The following is a 15,602-nucleotide window of genomic DNA, read 5'->3' as shown; positions in this document are numbered from 1 at the left end:
TCACGTTAGTGGTCTTAACGTGACCACTAACGTAGGCAATACAAGCTTGGCCTAGCGTTAGTGACAAAGGTGAGTGTCACTAACGCCTGCGACCTCTTCTTTACCTCACGTTAGAGTCCACGTTGATTGGATTAACGTGGCTCTTAACATGGCTTAGTGTGGCGTTAGTGGTGTTCACTTTCACCATTAACGTTGGAGCTCCCCCTTTCTTCCACATTAGTTCCCACGTTAGTGTAACTAATGTGGCAACTAACGTGGGCTTTGATGGCATTCGAGGGCATTATTGGTGGTAACTTTTTCCACTAACGTTGCAAGCTTGCTCCCTTTCCACGTTAGTGGTCACGTTAATGAGACTAACGTGGCTCCTAACGTGGCTCTTCTTTGCTTCCTTTGTCCTGAAATCAAACAAACATGGTGCATCAAAGCTTTGTTTCAAGTCATGAGATCATGCATCATCCATATTATCATTCAATTCCTGCATAATTCTCATGAAATCATGTAAAGTTCACAATTTTTGCTTGAAACAAGATGTAAGTGTATATTTATCCAAAACTTGCTTATTTACTAAGAAAATGCATGAAACTATCCTAAAAGAGTAAAGAAAAAGGTCAGTAAAACTGGCCAAAATGCCTTGGCATCAACCAAAAAGTGTCTATGGTCATGGTTTTTCAAAAGGGTGACCTAAAAGGATCTATGATCACGGTTTTGGAGGGTGACCTAAAGGGTTCTATGGTCACAATTTTAATCATTTGAGTTTAAATTAATGAAGATTTTTATGTATTTTTTATAATTTTAAATATTTTATCTTTTAAAAATTTTAATAATTAAAAACTAATAATAATTTTATATGATTTATTTTAAATATTAAAATTTTAAATTTAATTTTATAAATAAAAAATTAAGTTGAATACTATTAATTTTAAATTAAAAAAAGATTTAAAACTTAATAATATAAAAAATAATTTAATAACTTAATAATGGAAGTGTTATATAATTAAATTTAAGAAATTTCTATTATAAATAAATTATAGTTTATTTATTAAATTGAGTTCTTAGAGTTAGAGATTAATTTATTAGGAATGATTAAATGAATTTTTGTAAATACTTTAAGTTTAAGTCAATTAATATTTATGTACAACTTTTATTTTAATGAGTTATTTTATATAAATTGAAATTAAAGTTATAATAAAAAAATAATGAAAGATCATATAATTTAATTTAAGTAATTGATATTTTGAATTTAACCATATTTTATAAAATGTAATTAGTATGTTTACTTTATAATTTAAATTAGAAATAATTATTTGAACTCAATGATATTTTGATAAATGAAATTTTGTGTTCCAAAAATAATCTTCACAGTATTATATTTAAATTCTAAATTATTATTTTATCTCAAATATTTTATAAAATTATTATATTACTTATATATATTTTATCTTAGTCCTAAAAATTTCTAATAAAAACCCTAATATCCCAAATTTCTCAATTTAATACTCTAGATCCTTAAACACACACACACAACACTCAGTGAGTGAGGGAGAAAGGGAAAACAGTGAAAGGAGAAGGGGGAGCTCGAGGGAGAAGAGGGGAAGAGAGGAGGGGACGACGCGGCTGGTCCTTCCCGCCATCACCGTTGTCGTTGAGGCGCCGGAGGAGAGAGAGATTTGCTTTGCAGAGGCGTTGAGGGAGAGAGGGAGCCACGCTCTGCTGCCGATCCGCCACCGAACTGCCGCACGCGGGGAGCCATTGCCATCGCGGAGAGAGAAGCGTCACCGTTGAGCCAGAGCCGCCGCTTGGGGTTCTTCGCCGTCACCGTCTTCGTCATCCTCGTGAGCTGTAGCGCCGCATAGTCCAGCCACCGTGACCTCCGTAGAGCCACCGTCGTTGCGCTGTTCCGCCATCACCGCTGTTGCCCTAGAGCTCGCCGTCGTCATTGAGCAGGACGGAGATGAGAGAGAGCGCGAGCGAGAGAACAGAGAGTCTTATTGAAGACCTCCCTTTGAAGTTGTCAAGTATACAACCTTTAGACTCTGGTATTTTACCTTAAACTTCTGATTTTCAGTGCTTCTATTTGCATTTACATTGTAGTTCACAATTAACAAAACTATTATTAGTATTTTTTTTCCAGCTTCTAATAAAAATTTTGAATCTCTGAGACTTAATAAGTATGTTCCATCGTGCATTCAACCTCTGGAAGTCATGATTCAGGGATGGATTTATTCACCGGCAGGAAATTACAGAAAATTTGTGTCTATGATTACAGAAAATTTTATTTCTGGAAATTATCTTTTGTTGTTTGAGCATATATTTGTTACTAACTTTATTATTGCTTCTTAATTTGTATGATCCAGTATGGTAAAGATTATGAGTTTGATGCTCCAGTGAAGCTCCTAGAGAAACATCTACATGCTATGGCACAATCTGTTGATGAGCAACTTGTTGTTGTTTCTCAGGTCTTGGCTTCTTAATCAATGGTTGATTTGAAATGCTTACCCCTTCTCTTTTTGGATTCATATAGGTTCTTGCTTTCAATGGAAGAATCTGAAGGGCTTGGCCACCATGGTTGAGAACTGTGATGATGAGTTTCTAAAGTTTGATCTGGAATACCAACAGGTTCTCTCTCATGGACTCAGTCGTGTGAATTTTTTTTTACTTTCTAAAGTTTTCTGAATTAACATTTAATCTAACTTTCATGTATCAGTAAGCTGCCCATTCTTCTCTTTACCCATTCTTTACATATTTCGTTTAAGCATATATTTTTCTAGTTTCTTATATGGAATTTGACTTGTCATATCAATTAGAAGTTGTTTCTTTCTCTATCTTTTACATAATTAAATTGAAAGTAAAACTACACTTTAGTCCTAGGAAAATTTTCATTTAAAAACTTAGCATGTAAAAGATTAAATGTACTCGCCTTAGTCCTTGTAATATTTATGTTTCAACACTTTAATTTGTAAAAATATATCAGTTCTAATATTTACTTCATGATGTGATAGTTACTGCAATAGGCACTTAGCGTATGTGTATTTAGTATGTAATAATACTGATTTCTATATTTTACTAATTTTCTATTTGTTAATGAAGTTTATCTAAAAGTAATAATACTGATTTCGATTTCTCAATCATTCATTTCATCTACAAGAATTGAATACATGAGTTCAAGCATTCAGGCTTCTATTTTGTTTAGATTCATTAATAAATAATTAAAGGTAACGACTAAGAATAATATATCAGTTCTAATAATACATAGAGTCTAAGTTTGTGATATGACTTATAGTTTCTTTCGTACAACTCTTAAGTCTTTTAGCCGTTGAGTATGCGAGGGGGTGGATCTAACTTGATATTTTAAATTGATATTATTTGCAGTTGCTGAAATTCAACCTTTAATGCTTTGATTTGTTAATGCTAAAATTGGATCATTTAGATTAGTATTCATTTGTTGTTATTATTGTCATTATTCGTCTGCTAATATTGATAGTGTCTTTTTGTGTCAGCTAATAGCTAAGTGTTGGAGGGTTGTTGTTTTAATTTGTCCTATTTTATGTGTTGATTTTCATATAATGTGCTCCAATTCCAAGATCAACAACAGTCTTGATCTTCACTAAAAGGGGGGGAGATTAAACTGAAAATAATATAAGTGCATTTATAATGAAATGCTTCTTGAAATTTTGGTCATAGAATTTAACTAGCATCTTTTTTTATTTACCGATGTCATTTTTAATATCCTAATTCCTGTTCTCTATTAGGCATTTAGTTCACTGTTTTCACTATACAAACTGCTTTAACTAATTTACTTAAATTGCTGAGAAATTGAGATAAACTGATTTAGTTGTTTCATATTTACACGTTTCTAATATCCACTTGAAAGGCATAATTAATGATACCATTTATGGGTAAGCCACTTAAGGTTCTGTGGTTATAAGATTTGCAGGTAATTTCTATGTTATATGTTCTAGTGTTGGTATTGAATCTGCTTTAATTTTATTTCCCAGGATGTGACAGCAACTAAAAGAAATAAATTTGAGGATTATTTTTTGAAGCGACGAGAGTTGCTCATGGGAATATATGAGAAGGATTTTGAAAGGCCTTCTCCTATCCAAGAAGAAAGCATTCCAATTGCTCTTACTGGTAGTGACATTCTTGCAAGGGCTAAAAATGGGACAGGCAAAACAGCTGCATTTTGCATTCCTGCATTGGAAAAAATTGACCAGAAACAATCTATCCTGGCAAAGTTCAAATTGTATTGCTCTCACGCCTGTGGAACAATTTTGTTAATAGTGTCTACTTAGTGTTAGTGTATATATCACTGTATAAAACTAAGATTGAGACAAGTGTATTCACTCAACTATATTGATATGTTAGCTGGTTACTTTAATCACAACTTATCTTAATTGTTGATTATTATTTTTTATTTTTAGATTTATTTTGTGATCATCATCATTTTGGGATGTGATTATGCTTTAAAAAAAATTAAATCTCATAAAACAAAATAGGCTTTGGTCACGGTAAAAATCGTGACCATAGATAAGGCTATGGTCACGGTTTTGTGGGGTGACCATAGATAAGCTATGGTCACAGTGAAAAACCGTGATCATAGATAAGGCTATGGTCACGTTTTTAAGGTGGGGTGACCATAGAAGCTATGGTCACGGCGAAAAACCGTGACCATAGATAGGGCTATGGTCACGGTTTTAAGGAGGGGTGACCATAGAGGCTATGGTCACGGCGAAAAACCGTGACCATAGATAGGGCTATGGTCACGGTAAATACCGTGACCATAGATAAGGCTATAGTCACGGTTTTAAGGTGGGGTGACCATAGATAGGGCTATGGTCACGGTTTTTACGCGTGACCATAGATTAACTATGGTCACGGTGAAAAAACGTGGCCTAAAGTGTCAGAATTTGAAAATTGAAATTGTGACCATAGAAACCGTGACCATAGATAAAAAAAATCGTGACCATAGATCTATGACCACGAGAGAATAGGCCACGGTAAAAAATTGTGACCATAGATCTATGGTCACCCTTTTTACTAGCTATACCGTGACCATAGACCTTTTTTTTGTAGTGATTGATGATGAATTACATGAATTGTGTGACTAATTTTGTGGTTAAACACCATTTTGCAAAAGGTAGAAGTTGATAAGTTCACCTATGCTAGTTTAATTGAGAACGGTGACATAAAAAGGGGATATAATGATTTTGGACAATTAGGGCTGTGTCGAGGGTAGTAGAAATTTTGGATAACTAAAAGAAAGTTAAATGTTTGGTTTTCGAAAAGTTATAAGCTTAGATGTGGAATTCGGTACATAAGGTTGTGAAATTGCCAAAGTAAAATTTTTTGCATAATTGGTCATGGCTTGCAATAGATTCTGGAAGCAGTCCAGACCTCTGTTTGAAATGAAATTATTTTTCTATGAAACTCTAGTGTGTCCTGAATGTCCTGCAAAAATTTCAAAGTTTATTGTTGAGTAGGTTGAGAGAAATGAATTTTCAAAAACTATTGGTTTGTATGTCTATAATCTGCAATTTCAGATCAATAGCATGTTTAGCCAATTAAATATGAGGGGAAGATGACTAGCTTCCTGAATTTTGAAAATTGTTTTCTAAAACACAGGGCAACATTCCTGACTGAATAACTTTTTCATACAACACGATATTGATCCAGAATTTGTTTTCTTTGAAAGCTAAATGATTCTTATTTGATATCACCAATTTTGAAAGGCAAATGGTCAGAATTGGATTTTTAATGAATTTATTAGACCCACTACTCTCTGCTATTTTTTTGGCATCTTCCTTAAATGATAGTAGATCTTTGAAAATTAGTATAAAATTCACTTTGTAACAGATTGCTTCAAAACCAATTTTGTATTAAAAACCTAAACCTGCAGAGTTAGCATTTATAAATTAAAGTTTCCATTCTTGAGCTTTTCACAAAATATATGCACTATAGAAATTCAATGAGTTGTTGAGATTGAGGGAACCCGTAAGGGTGGTTTTAGTGCTATTTTAGGGGAGATTATGCCCGAAATTTTGTAAAAGTACATGGACTTAGTTAAATGGAAATGTGTAAGTTGCCCCCAAGAAGATTTAAAGTTAAATGGTGATGCGGAGGTTTGCTTATTTATATGGTGATGCGAAGGTGATGAGTGGATATTTTATACGCTTCTTGGCATCATTTTCATATGGTTTTAGTTATGTTTTGTTCAAGTTTTATTATGTTTTCATAGGTTTTAGTGCTAAATTCACATTTTTGGATTCTACTTTGAGTTTTTGTGTCTTATGGTGATTTCAGATCATTTCTGGCTGAAATTGAGGAGCTTTGGCAAAGTCTGATTCAGAGGCAAGGAAAGCGTAGCAGATGCTGTCAGAATCTGAACTCCGTGCACTCAAACGCGCATTTCTAGAGCAACAGATGTCCAAATGATGCATTCTTAATGGCTTTAGAAAGCTAACTTCCAGAGCTTTTCAGCAATATATAATAATCTATACTTATTTTCAAAGGAGCCTGCTCATACTGGGCGTTGAACGCCAATCAACCCCCTTTTGGGCGTTCAACGCCCACCAAGATATAAGGCAGTGCCAATCACCCCCCTAATGGGCATTCAATTCCCATTCCTCAAAGTTGGACGCCAAGCTCAGCCCAAGCACTCAACCTAAGTGGGCCCAAGGATGGATTTTGCACCTCTAGTCTCTTCTATCATATTTTTGTACTTCTTAGTTATTAGATTAGTATATATAGGAGAAGATTACCCATGTTTAGGATCATCTGCCTCATCTTTACCTTTTCACACTTTACTTTCTGTAAAGCATGAGCAACTAAACCTCCTAAGTTAGGGTTAGGAGCTCTACTGATTCTCATGGATTAATAATATTACTGTTCTATTTCAATACACGTTTGATTCCATTCTCCTGTGCATTTTCGTTCTTCATCTCATGAATTGAGGGTGACCCATGACAATCATCCTTGTTCTACATGGGTTCCGTGTGAGTCCTGCTCGGATAGCATTGAACCATAAGCTAGAGAATGCACTGCGGATTCCAAGAGCGTGCCTGGGTGACTTTGGATATGTGACATATAATCCCGTCGACCGTGGGTTACTGAGGTTTCTGTGGCGTTAAGGCTAGAGTATGAGAAGCAGTGTTCCCTGATCCAGAAGATCCGACCTTGCCTGTGGAATTTTGAGTAGGATCGCGAAAGGGAGTGGATTGCTTAGGTCTTCACCTTCGACTATGGTGGGAAGCCATGAGTTAACTTGATGAGGATGCTACATGAGTTGCTCGGATATGGTGGACTGCTATGGTTTAGAAGAGACTAACTTGATGAGGATGCTACATGAGTTAGTCAATTACGGCTGCCATTGAATGAATCGTTCGTTGTTGAAGTAGATAGTAAGAAAAGTTAATCCGGAAAGAATACACATCTCCAAAGCCTTAACTAATTATCCATCATTGCTTTTACACTAATCTAGTATTTCGTTCTCTATTATTTTGTTTATGCTTCTTAACAAACAACCATCTTTTCTAATCGCCTGACTAAGATTTACAAGATAGCCATTGCTTGCTCAATCCGACAATCTCCGTGGGATTCGACCCTCACTGACCTGAGGTATTACTTGGACGACCCGATGCACTTGCCGGTTCAGTTGTGCGGAGTTCAATTTCGCGCACCAAGTTTCTGGCGCCATTGCCGGGGATTGTTCTGAGATTGGCAAACTACCGGACTATCTTGTTCTGAGATTGGCAAACTACCGGACTATCTTGTTTGTGTCCTTTCTTTTCTTTCAAAAAAATTTTCAAAAACCTTTTTTTTTCTTTAGTAATCTTTTTCTCTGTTTGAGTCTTATGTCAGTTTTTAAGTTTCATGTCCATTTTTGTCTTTTTCTTTCCTTTAATTTTTCAAAAAATTTTCTTGGTGTTCTTTCTTGTGTTCTAATTATTCATTGTATTTTTCTTTGTTTGATCTTAAAATTTTTAAGTTTGGTGTCTCTTAGTTTTTTTCCTTTAATTTTCGAAAATTAGTGTCCTTTGATTCTAAAATTTTAAGTTTGGTGTCTCTTAGTTGTTTTTCTTTTTCCTTAAAATTTGAAAAATACAAAAATATATCTTTTAATTTTCGAAAATCTTAACTATCTTTCCTTATCTTGATTCAAAAATTTTAAATTTGGTGTTTTCTTGTTAGTAAAGTTTAAATTTTGAATTTCAAATCTTATCTTTTCATATCTTTTTCAAATATTTATCTTATCCTTCTATCTTTCTTTAAATTTCAAAAATCCTATCTTATCTTATTTTCAATTTTTAAATTTCAATTTCAAAATCAAATCTTTTTCAAAAATCAAATCTCAAATCTTATTTTTATAAATCTTTTTCAAATCTTTATCATATCTTCTTGCTTTAAGTACTTCCCATCTTACCTTCTTTTTAATTTTAAAACTTTTAAGTCTTTACTTTCTTTTAAAATTGAATTTAAAAATCAAATCTTTTAATTTGTTTTCAAATATTGTTAGTTGGTTAGTTACTTGTTTTATCTTATTTTAATTTTGAAATTTTGATATCTCTCTAATTCTTCTTTCTCTCTGTCCTTTTTCGAAAATTCTTACCTCTTTCTCTCTCTTCTATTTTCAAAAATCTTCTTTTTCTCTCTCTATTTATTTTTTGAAAACTCTTCTAACTTAAAAGATTCCTTTCTTTTCTTTCCTTCTCTTCTAACTCTCTCAAAGGAACTCTATACTTTGACATAGAGAATCCTTTTCTTCTTTTCTTCTTGCATTCTTCCTTCTTATTTATGAGCAGGAACAGAGATAAAGAACCTCTCTTTGATCTTGAACCTGAACTTGAGAGGACTCTAAGGAGGCGTTTACAACAAGTAAGAGCACAGCATTCCGGAGGAAACCTCACAGAGCCTTTCGAACAAGAAGCTAAAAATACAAACATGGCAGCTAATCCTAATTGTGGAGGAGCCACAAGGAAGGTCCTAGGTGACTTACCTACAATTGGTGCAAATAACTTTGAGCTGAAGCCTCAACTGGTCACTTTAGTTCAACAGAACTGCCAGTTTTATGGACTTCCACAGGAAGATCCCAACAGATTCATCTCTGATTTTTTGCAGATCTGTGATGCTATCGAGACTAATAGAGTGGATCCTGAAATCTACAAGCTTATGCTTTTTTCCTTTTCTGTAAGGGACAGAGCTAGGTTATGGCTGGATTCTCAGCCTAAGGAAAGCCTAGACTCTTGGGAAAAGATGGTCAATGCATTCTTGACTAAGTTCTTCCCACCTCAGAAGCTGAGCAAGATCAGGGTGGAAGTTCATACCTTCAGGAAGAAAGAGGGTGAATCCCTCTATGAGGCCTGGGAGAGGTACAAGCAATTAATCAGAAAGTGCCCTCCTAACATGACTTCAAACTGGACCATGTTAGATATCTTCTATGATGGTCTCTCTGAATTATCCAAGATAGCTTTATACCACTCTGTTGATGGATCACTCCACTTGAAGAAAACACCTGAAGAGGCACAAGAACTCATTGACATGGTTGCTAACAACCAATTCATGTACTCTTCTGAGAGGAATCCTGTAAACACTGGGGTAGCTCAGAAGAGAGGAGTCCTGAATATTGATACTCTGAATGCTATATTGGCTCAGAACAAGATCCTGACCCAACAGGTCAACATGATCTCTCAACATCTGATTGGATCACAAGCTACAGCTAAAAACATACAAGCTACAGATGAAAACATTCAAGAAGCCTCCCATGAAGGAGAGGCATATGATCTAGATCAACCCATGATGGATGAGGTTAACTATTTGGAAAATTCCTCAGGAAATCCCAATAATGAGCTTTATGAAAATACCTACAATTTATCATGGAGGAATCATCCCAACTTTTCCTAGAGGGATCAATAGAAGCCTCAGCAAGGCTTCAATAATAATCAAGGTGTGAGAAACCAGAATAGGTTTAACAATAAACCATTCCCATCTTCTCAGCAACAGATGGAGACTCCTAGGCAGAGCCTCTCTGACCTAGCCATTATAGTCTCCAATCTCTCTAAAACCACTCATAGTTTTATTACTAAAACAAGATCCTCCATCAGAAATTTGGAGGTACAGATTGCTTAGCTGAGTAAGAGAATCCTTGAGACTCCTCCTAACACTCTTCCTAGTAACACTGAAGTGAACCCAACAGAAGAGTGCAAGGCCATCATTGTAGAAGTTGAGGCCGAAACTGAAGAGGAGAAGCTGGCGTTGAACGCCAGCAAAGGAGTAGTTGGGCGTTCAACGCCCAAGAAGGAGCAGTTATTGGCATTGAATGCCAGCAATAGAGTAGAATCTGGGTGTTCAACGCCCAAAAAGTGACAACTCCTGGCATTGAACACCCAAAGAGGAGAAGAAAGGGAGTGAGACCAAGCTATCGTACCGTCGTGCCTCTCCGCCACCCAGCTTGCCATCGTGCCAGCCACTCACACCAGAGGAGAGAGTGTGGTCGAGCAAGAGCCGATGAGAGAGAGAAGTGTCACACCTACCACGAGCTCGCCATTCTGTGGTGGAACCCGCATGCCCCGTTGTTGGAGATGGAAGGGAAGGACGCGCGAGAGGAAGCCACAGTCGCTGGGTCGCCACCGCCGAGCTTCCCTCGTTGCCGGTGACAAGCTTCGAAGAGAGAGAGAGCTCGAGGAAGAGAAGAACGTGAAGAGGAGGAACTGGGGTCGCCGCTGGCGCCACCGCTGTTGAGGGTGAGCCACCGCACCGAGCTTCTACCGCCACCAGGTCCGCTATCTAATCACCGGGTGTTGTGCGGGTGTAGCCGGAATCTCTGTCGGAGCTGTCGCCGCTTCGTTCTTTGTTCCTTTCTTTATATGAGTTGCTGTGATTGATGCGGGAGTGGTTTTGAGTTGAGTTTGCGGCTGCCAATGTTACAGCCGAGAAGAAGGGGTTTTGACGCGCTGTGTAGCTTTGGGGTTTCAACTAACTAAGGTAGGGGTTTTATTTTGAAATTAACTGTTTTAAAATTATGAATGCCATGGAAGTCTAGTGGGTATTTGCAAATAATTTATGATTATTTGGAATGACTGAATGATAAATTTGAATTGTATTTGTGACTGAATTTGATGAATAAGTGTTTGATTTCTTGTTGTTTAAGAATGCTGAAAATTCTGATTTATTAGCTGATTATAATGAATATTTGTTGAGTTGTGGTTGTGAATGGTGATAGATTTGGTCTTGCTTGTTGAATGGAAAATATAAATTGAGTTTGAATTGAGGCTGTAATCGATGCTGGAAACTCTGGTTATGTCAGTGTCTTGGTTGGATTGTTGATTTGAGAAAAATATTAGTTTGGTTCCTTAGTAATTATTGGTTTGATTCAAGAGCAAAGGATTTGATATCGAAATGGTTGAGAGATTGTTTAGTTGGGACCCTAAAAGGGTGGCATAGACCGAATTTTAGAGGAAATGCTGCCAAATTTTTATCAGACTCTAAGACTTTATTTAAAGTGTTATTTAAAAGCAAATTTGATTTAAGAATATTATTTGATTTTGATTTATTATGAAAATAGTTTTGTTTCAATTCGATTTATTAAGAAAAGTATAATGTTTTAAACTCAATCTTTTGAGAAGGGATTTTACTTTAAGTTATGTTTTGAGTTCGGTTTGATAAGAAAGAAAAGAAGAAGAAGAACGAAAAGTAAAAGAAAGAGAGATAATTAAAGGAATCTTTGCCATAGGAGAGCAGAGAATAAAGATTAAAGGAATATATTAATTAAAGGAATGTCTGCCACAGGAGAGCAGATGCGACTTTGTTTGGGTCTTAGTGCCAAATGTATAGTGGGGACGTCCACACACTGAGAATTGTTTTCCAGATGTAAGCACATTGAAAGTCACACTATATGCGGCCTAGCCGTAAGACTTATATAAGCACACTATATGCATCTGGAAAGCCATAACTGGGACTCATGTCTGGGTAATGTCGCGAGCGTGTAGGCAACCGACACATGAGCTCATGGCCTGTATGAGGAATAGACATGCATCATGTTGTTTGCACATTTGCATTTGATTGTGTTTGTTTCTCTAGTTTCTCTGTGATTGTGCTATTTGTCTTACTGCAATTTATTTGTGTGTTGATCTGTTTCTTGTGCTATTAGTTAGTGTGTTGAGGTGACTGAGAACTGAGGTTGTGATTGAGATTTGTTTTAAGTTCGGAAATTTAATGAAGGTAATTAATTATATAAAATAAAAGTGAAAAGTATTCCAAAGGTTTAACAAAATAGTTTTACTGAGTATGTTAATTATTTGCATTAAATTCATTACTTTTATGACATTCCCATTACCTACTGAGAATTTGTGGTTTGTTTTCACCCCAAAATCTTCTACCCTTTCAGTGCCACAAGTTCAAACACTCAGTTTAAAGTTGCGGACGATTAGTAGATTTACTTATGATTCCTGTCGCTTTTATAGAGTCCCCTCACCTTTGTTGCTTTAGTTTCTGTTTTATACAGAGGGAAAGGAATTATATCTGAGTTTCATTTGAATTCTTTTGTATAATATATATTATTAATAATAATTATGTGATTATTATTACTTGATGATTTTTTATTTATGATTTTAAAATCAAAAACAAAATTTTCTGGCATTTTCTATAAAATTGAAACACGATATCGAACTAAAGGCTCAATATTAAATAGTAAATAAAGAAAATAGGTTAGTAACTCCTTACTTTTAGTATGATCATGACGTGCTAAAAGTTAGGGTGTTACATACTTTATCTCACATTTTTAAATTTTAATGACTAATTAATGACCAAAAATAATAAATTCTAATACACTTCTAACATCTCTCATCTTATAATACAAATAGCAAGTTAATAAACTGGTATATTTTGGTAAATTATTTCACATGCATTGTTCAATGCACATTTTAAATTTAATTATGTAAAATGTATTAGAAGTGATTAAGGGAGTTACTGAAAAAGATATGAGATTGTATTATTTTACAGTGCAACACCTAAACAGAAGAAAAAATTTGAAAATAGAGCAAAACAACCCCGCATTCCTTTCGATGAAACAAAGAAAACTTGCATATGATGCTGCAATAAGCATTGTGAAAAAATGGACAATTGTAAAGAAAGTTTGCTTAACGATACTTTAGATTAATTTTTTCTTTAAATTAAGATAGTAGAATAAATATTTTATACAAATTAAAAAATTAATAGTAATTATTTTTTATTTTATTACTTTATCAACTTTTTTATTTTAAACGATCTAAATTTAAATATATAATAGTTGATTTGATAGTTCATATTTAATGGGTTTATGGTTTAAGATAGAAAGTAAAAACCATACGGAAAAAACTAATTTAGATTTGAGGAAGAAATTTAATGCTAAAACTATGTGTGAAAACATACAAGTTCAGTAAAGTATTGGGTTAATTATGGTAATTTAAATTTTAAGTTTGTTGCTACATCCATCAAGATATACCTATTACAAGTCTGCAAGCCAATGGATAGCAGTTGATACTTTGGTTATGGAGTAAATACTACAATTTTTAATACTAATACCGAAAATATCATTTTTTTCATAATATTAAAAAAAATCTTTAATCCTTCCAAAAAAAATAATTAAAAAGATATAAGTGATTTTTAATTAACATTGTTTAAATCAAGGTTCTGAAAATCGGACCGATTATTGAACCGTTTTAGTCACTGGTTCATTGATTTACTGATCCAACCGATCTAACTGTGGTTCAACCAAAAAAATCGTTCCTTAATAAAATAATAAATAAATTATAAATAATCATCATAAAGTATCTTTCAAATTTAAAATCCTATATAAAATATCACCAACTAAATGTAATTAATCATCAAAATACTCAAAAACTTACAGCAAATATGTTGGCAATTAACATATAATCATACTTCCATTAAAAATAGTTGAATTGAATTGCAATGCATCAGTTAAAGATAGAGAATATTACTTTAATGTAGCTAAGTCAAAAAGTAAAATAAAACAGGCCCTTCTAATTCTTACGCTTGTAGGCTTCAATATAATCATTACCATACAAAGGAACTTTCTTGAAGGGATTTATGGCAACCAAAATAGGCCCTGCTTTTGTCTGAATTTTACATGATTAACAAGGTTAAATTAAAACAACATTTTTCAGTTGTCTCACTGAGTCCAGCTAGATGGAACAAACATACTATGGTAATTCTAGATCATATCTTACTTTTCCATCAGGCAGTAAAACAACAGACTCAGTTCTAGAAGATGTTATTATCTTCACCAGCTCCCAATTCCCATTTGAAAGTTGAAGCCAACACTGAACCTTCTGAAACAATGAACTTCAAAAGTAAGGGAAAGAAATAGAAAATTCTAAGCTATCCATGTCTTACTAATAATGAGAACAGAAAAATTCAATCTCTTGAACTCAATAATTACATCAGTTATCCAACTAAATAATTGCATCAGAGTTATCATAAACTGATTTTAAAGCCTAGAAGCAGAGTGAAATCAAAAACATGAGGCATATAATAAATCAAAACATCACCAATTGCAAATTTTTAACAAGAACAGAAATTAAGAACAATGAAATTAATATATCATTCACGAAATTAAAAACAGCAGCAGCATTCAACACAAACAGCATTCAGCAAAAAGACCATATCTAAACTCAACAATCAGCATTCAGCAACAAACATTTAACCAATAATCACACTAAACCTCCAACCAGCAACCAGTAACCAGCAATGACAAAATAGCAACAAACATTAGTACATAAACATTCCAAAACAGTTACGACACTAAACCTGCACCCAGCAACCAGCAATTACAAAACAGTAACATTATAAAACATTACAAAACATTACACAAAAATTTGAACAAAAATTCCAGAAATTGAAAAGAACAAGAAGAACCAAGCATTCAGAAATTAAACAGAGCCATCACTCATCAGTAAACAGAGCAAAATTAAAAGGAAGGAGCGGATCAAAGCAAAATTAAACAAACCCATCAGTAACCAGAAGCAAAATTAACTAGAGCCATCACTCATCACTCATCAGTAACCACTAACCATGGCAAAATTAAAAGGAAGGAGTGGATGCGAAGAAAAATTAAACAGACTAACAGAGCCATCAGTAACCAGAAGCAAAATTAAACATATCCATCACTAACCTTCGACGAGACATGGATGGCAACCCGCGAGACGACGACGATAGGTGAGGCGAGCGGATGCGAAGCAAAATTAAACAGACTAACAGAGCCATCAGTAACCAGAAGCAAAATTAAACATATCCATCACTAACCTTCGACGGAGACACGGATGGCAACCAGCGAGACGACGACCATAGGCGAGGTGATGGCAAAGGACGAACCAACGGCGAGCTGCTCCAAGCCACGAACAGAGAAGACAGGGAAGATGGGGATGACGAGCCGAGCTACCTGGGTTCCGAACAGGGGGAAGAGGAAGAACTGGAGGCGCCGAAAACTTGGGGACGGCGGCGGCAAGGATCCTAGGGCTAGGGTTCTCTTTGCTTTGCTTCAGAAGGGGCTAATGGGGATGCACAAATGATTATTGATTCGGGGAAGGGGGTGTTTCAGGATTTTTTTTTTT

General features: G+C 34.9%; 1 protein-coding gene and 1 long non-coding RNA gene across 2 annotated transcripts; one reads left to right on the top strand and one right to left on the bottom strand.

The window, feature by feature from the left end:
- On the top strand, nt 1,642-4,405 carry LOC107634530 (DEAD-box ATP-dependent RNA helicase 8-like). Its single transcript, XM_016337980.2, has 4 exons — nt 1,642-1,759; nt 1,835-2,036; nt 2,522-2,616; nt 3,996-4,405. The coding sequence occupies exons 2-4, from the start codon at nt 1,952-1,954 to the stop codon at nt 4,290-4,292; spliced, it is 477 nt and encodes a 158-aa protein (XP_016193466.2). The 5' UTR covers nt 1,642-1,759; nt 1,835-1,951; the 3' UTR covers nt 4,293-4,405.
- On the bottom strand, nt 13,888-15,596 carry LOC107630666. Its single transcript, XR_001618356.2, has 2 exons — nt 15,164-15,596; nt 13,888-14,321 (listed from the first exon to the last, which is right to left on the bottom strand). It is a non-coding gene; the product is annotated as an uncharacterized LOC107630666 (long non-coding RNA).

Source organism: Arachis ipaensis, chromosome B03 (assembly GCF_000816755.2).
Source record: "Arachis ipaensis cultivar K30076 chromosome B03, Araip1.1, whole genome shotgun sequence".
NCBI lineage: Eukaryota > Viridiplantae > Streptophyta > Magnoliopsida > Fabales > Fabaceae > Arachis > Arachis ipaensis.
This window is presented reverse-complemented; position numbering and strand designations above follow the sequence as displayed.

Bases quoted from the DNA above. Each gene is read 5' to 3' on its own strand.
- LOC107634530 (XM_016337980.2), top strand. From the start codon at position 1,952: ATGAGAGAGAGCGCGAGCGAGAGAACAGAGAGTCTTATTGAAGACCTC. The intron at 2,037-2,521 runs GTATTTTACCTT...GGATTCATATAG, and splicing joins TATACAACCTTTAGACTCTG to GTTCTTGCTTTCAATGGAAG. The intron at 2,617-3,995 runs GTTCTCTCTCAT...TTTATTTCCCAG, and splicing joins TTGATCTGGAATACCAACAG to GATGTGACAGCAACTAAAAG.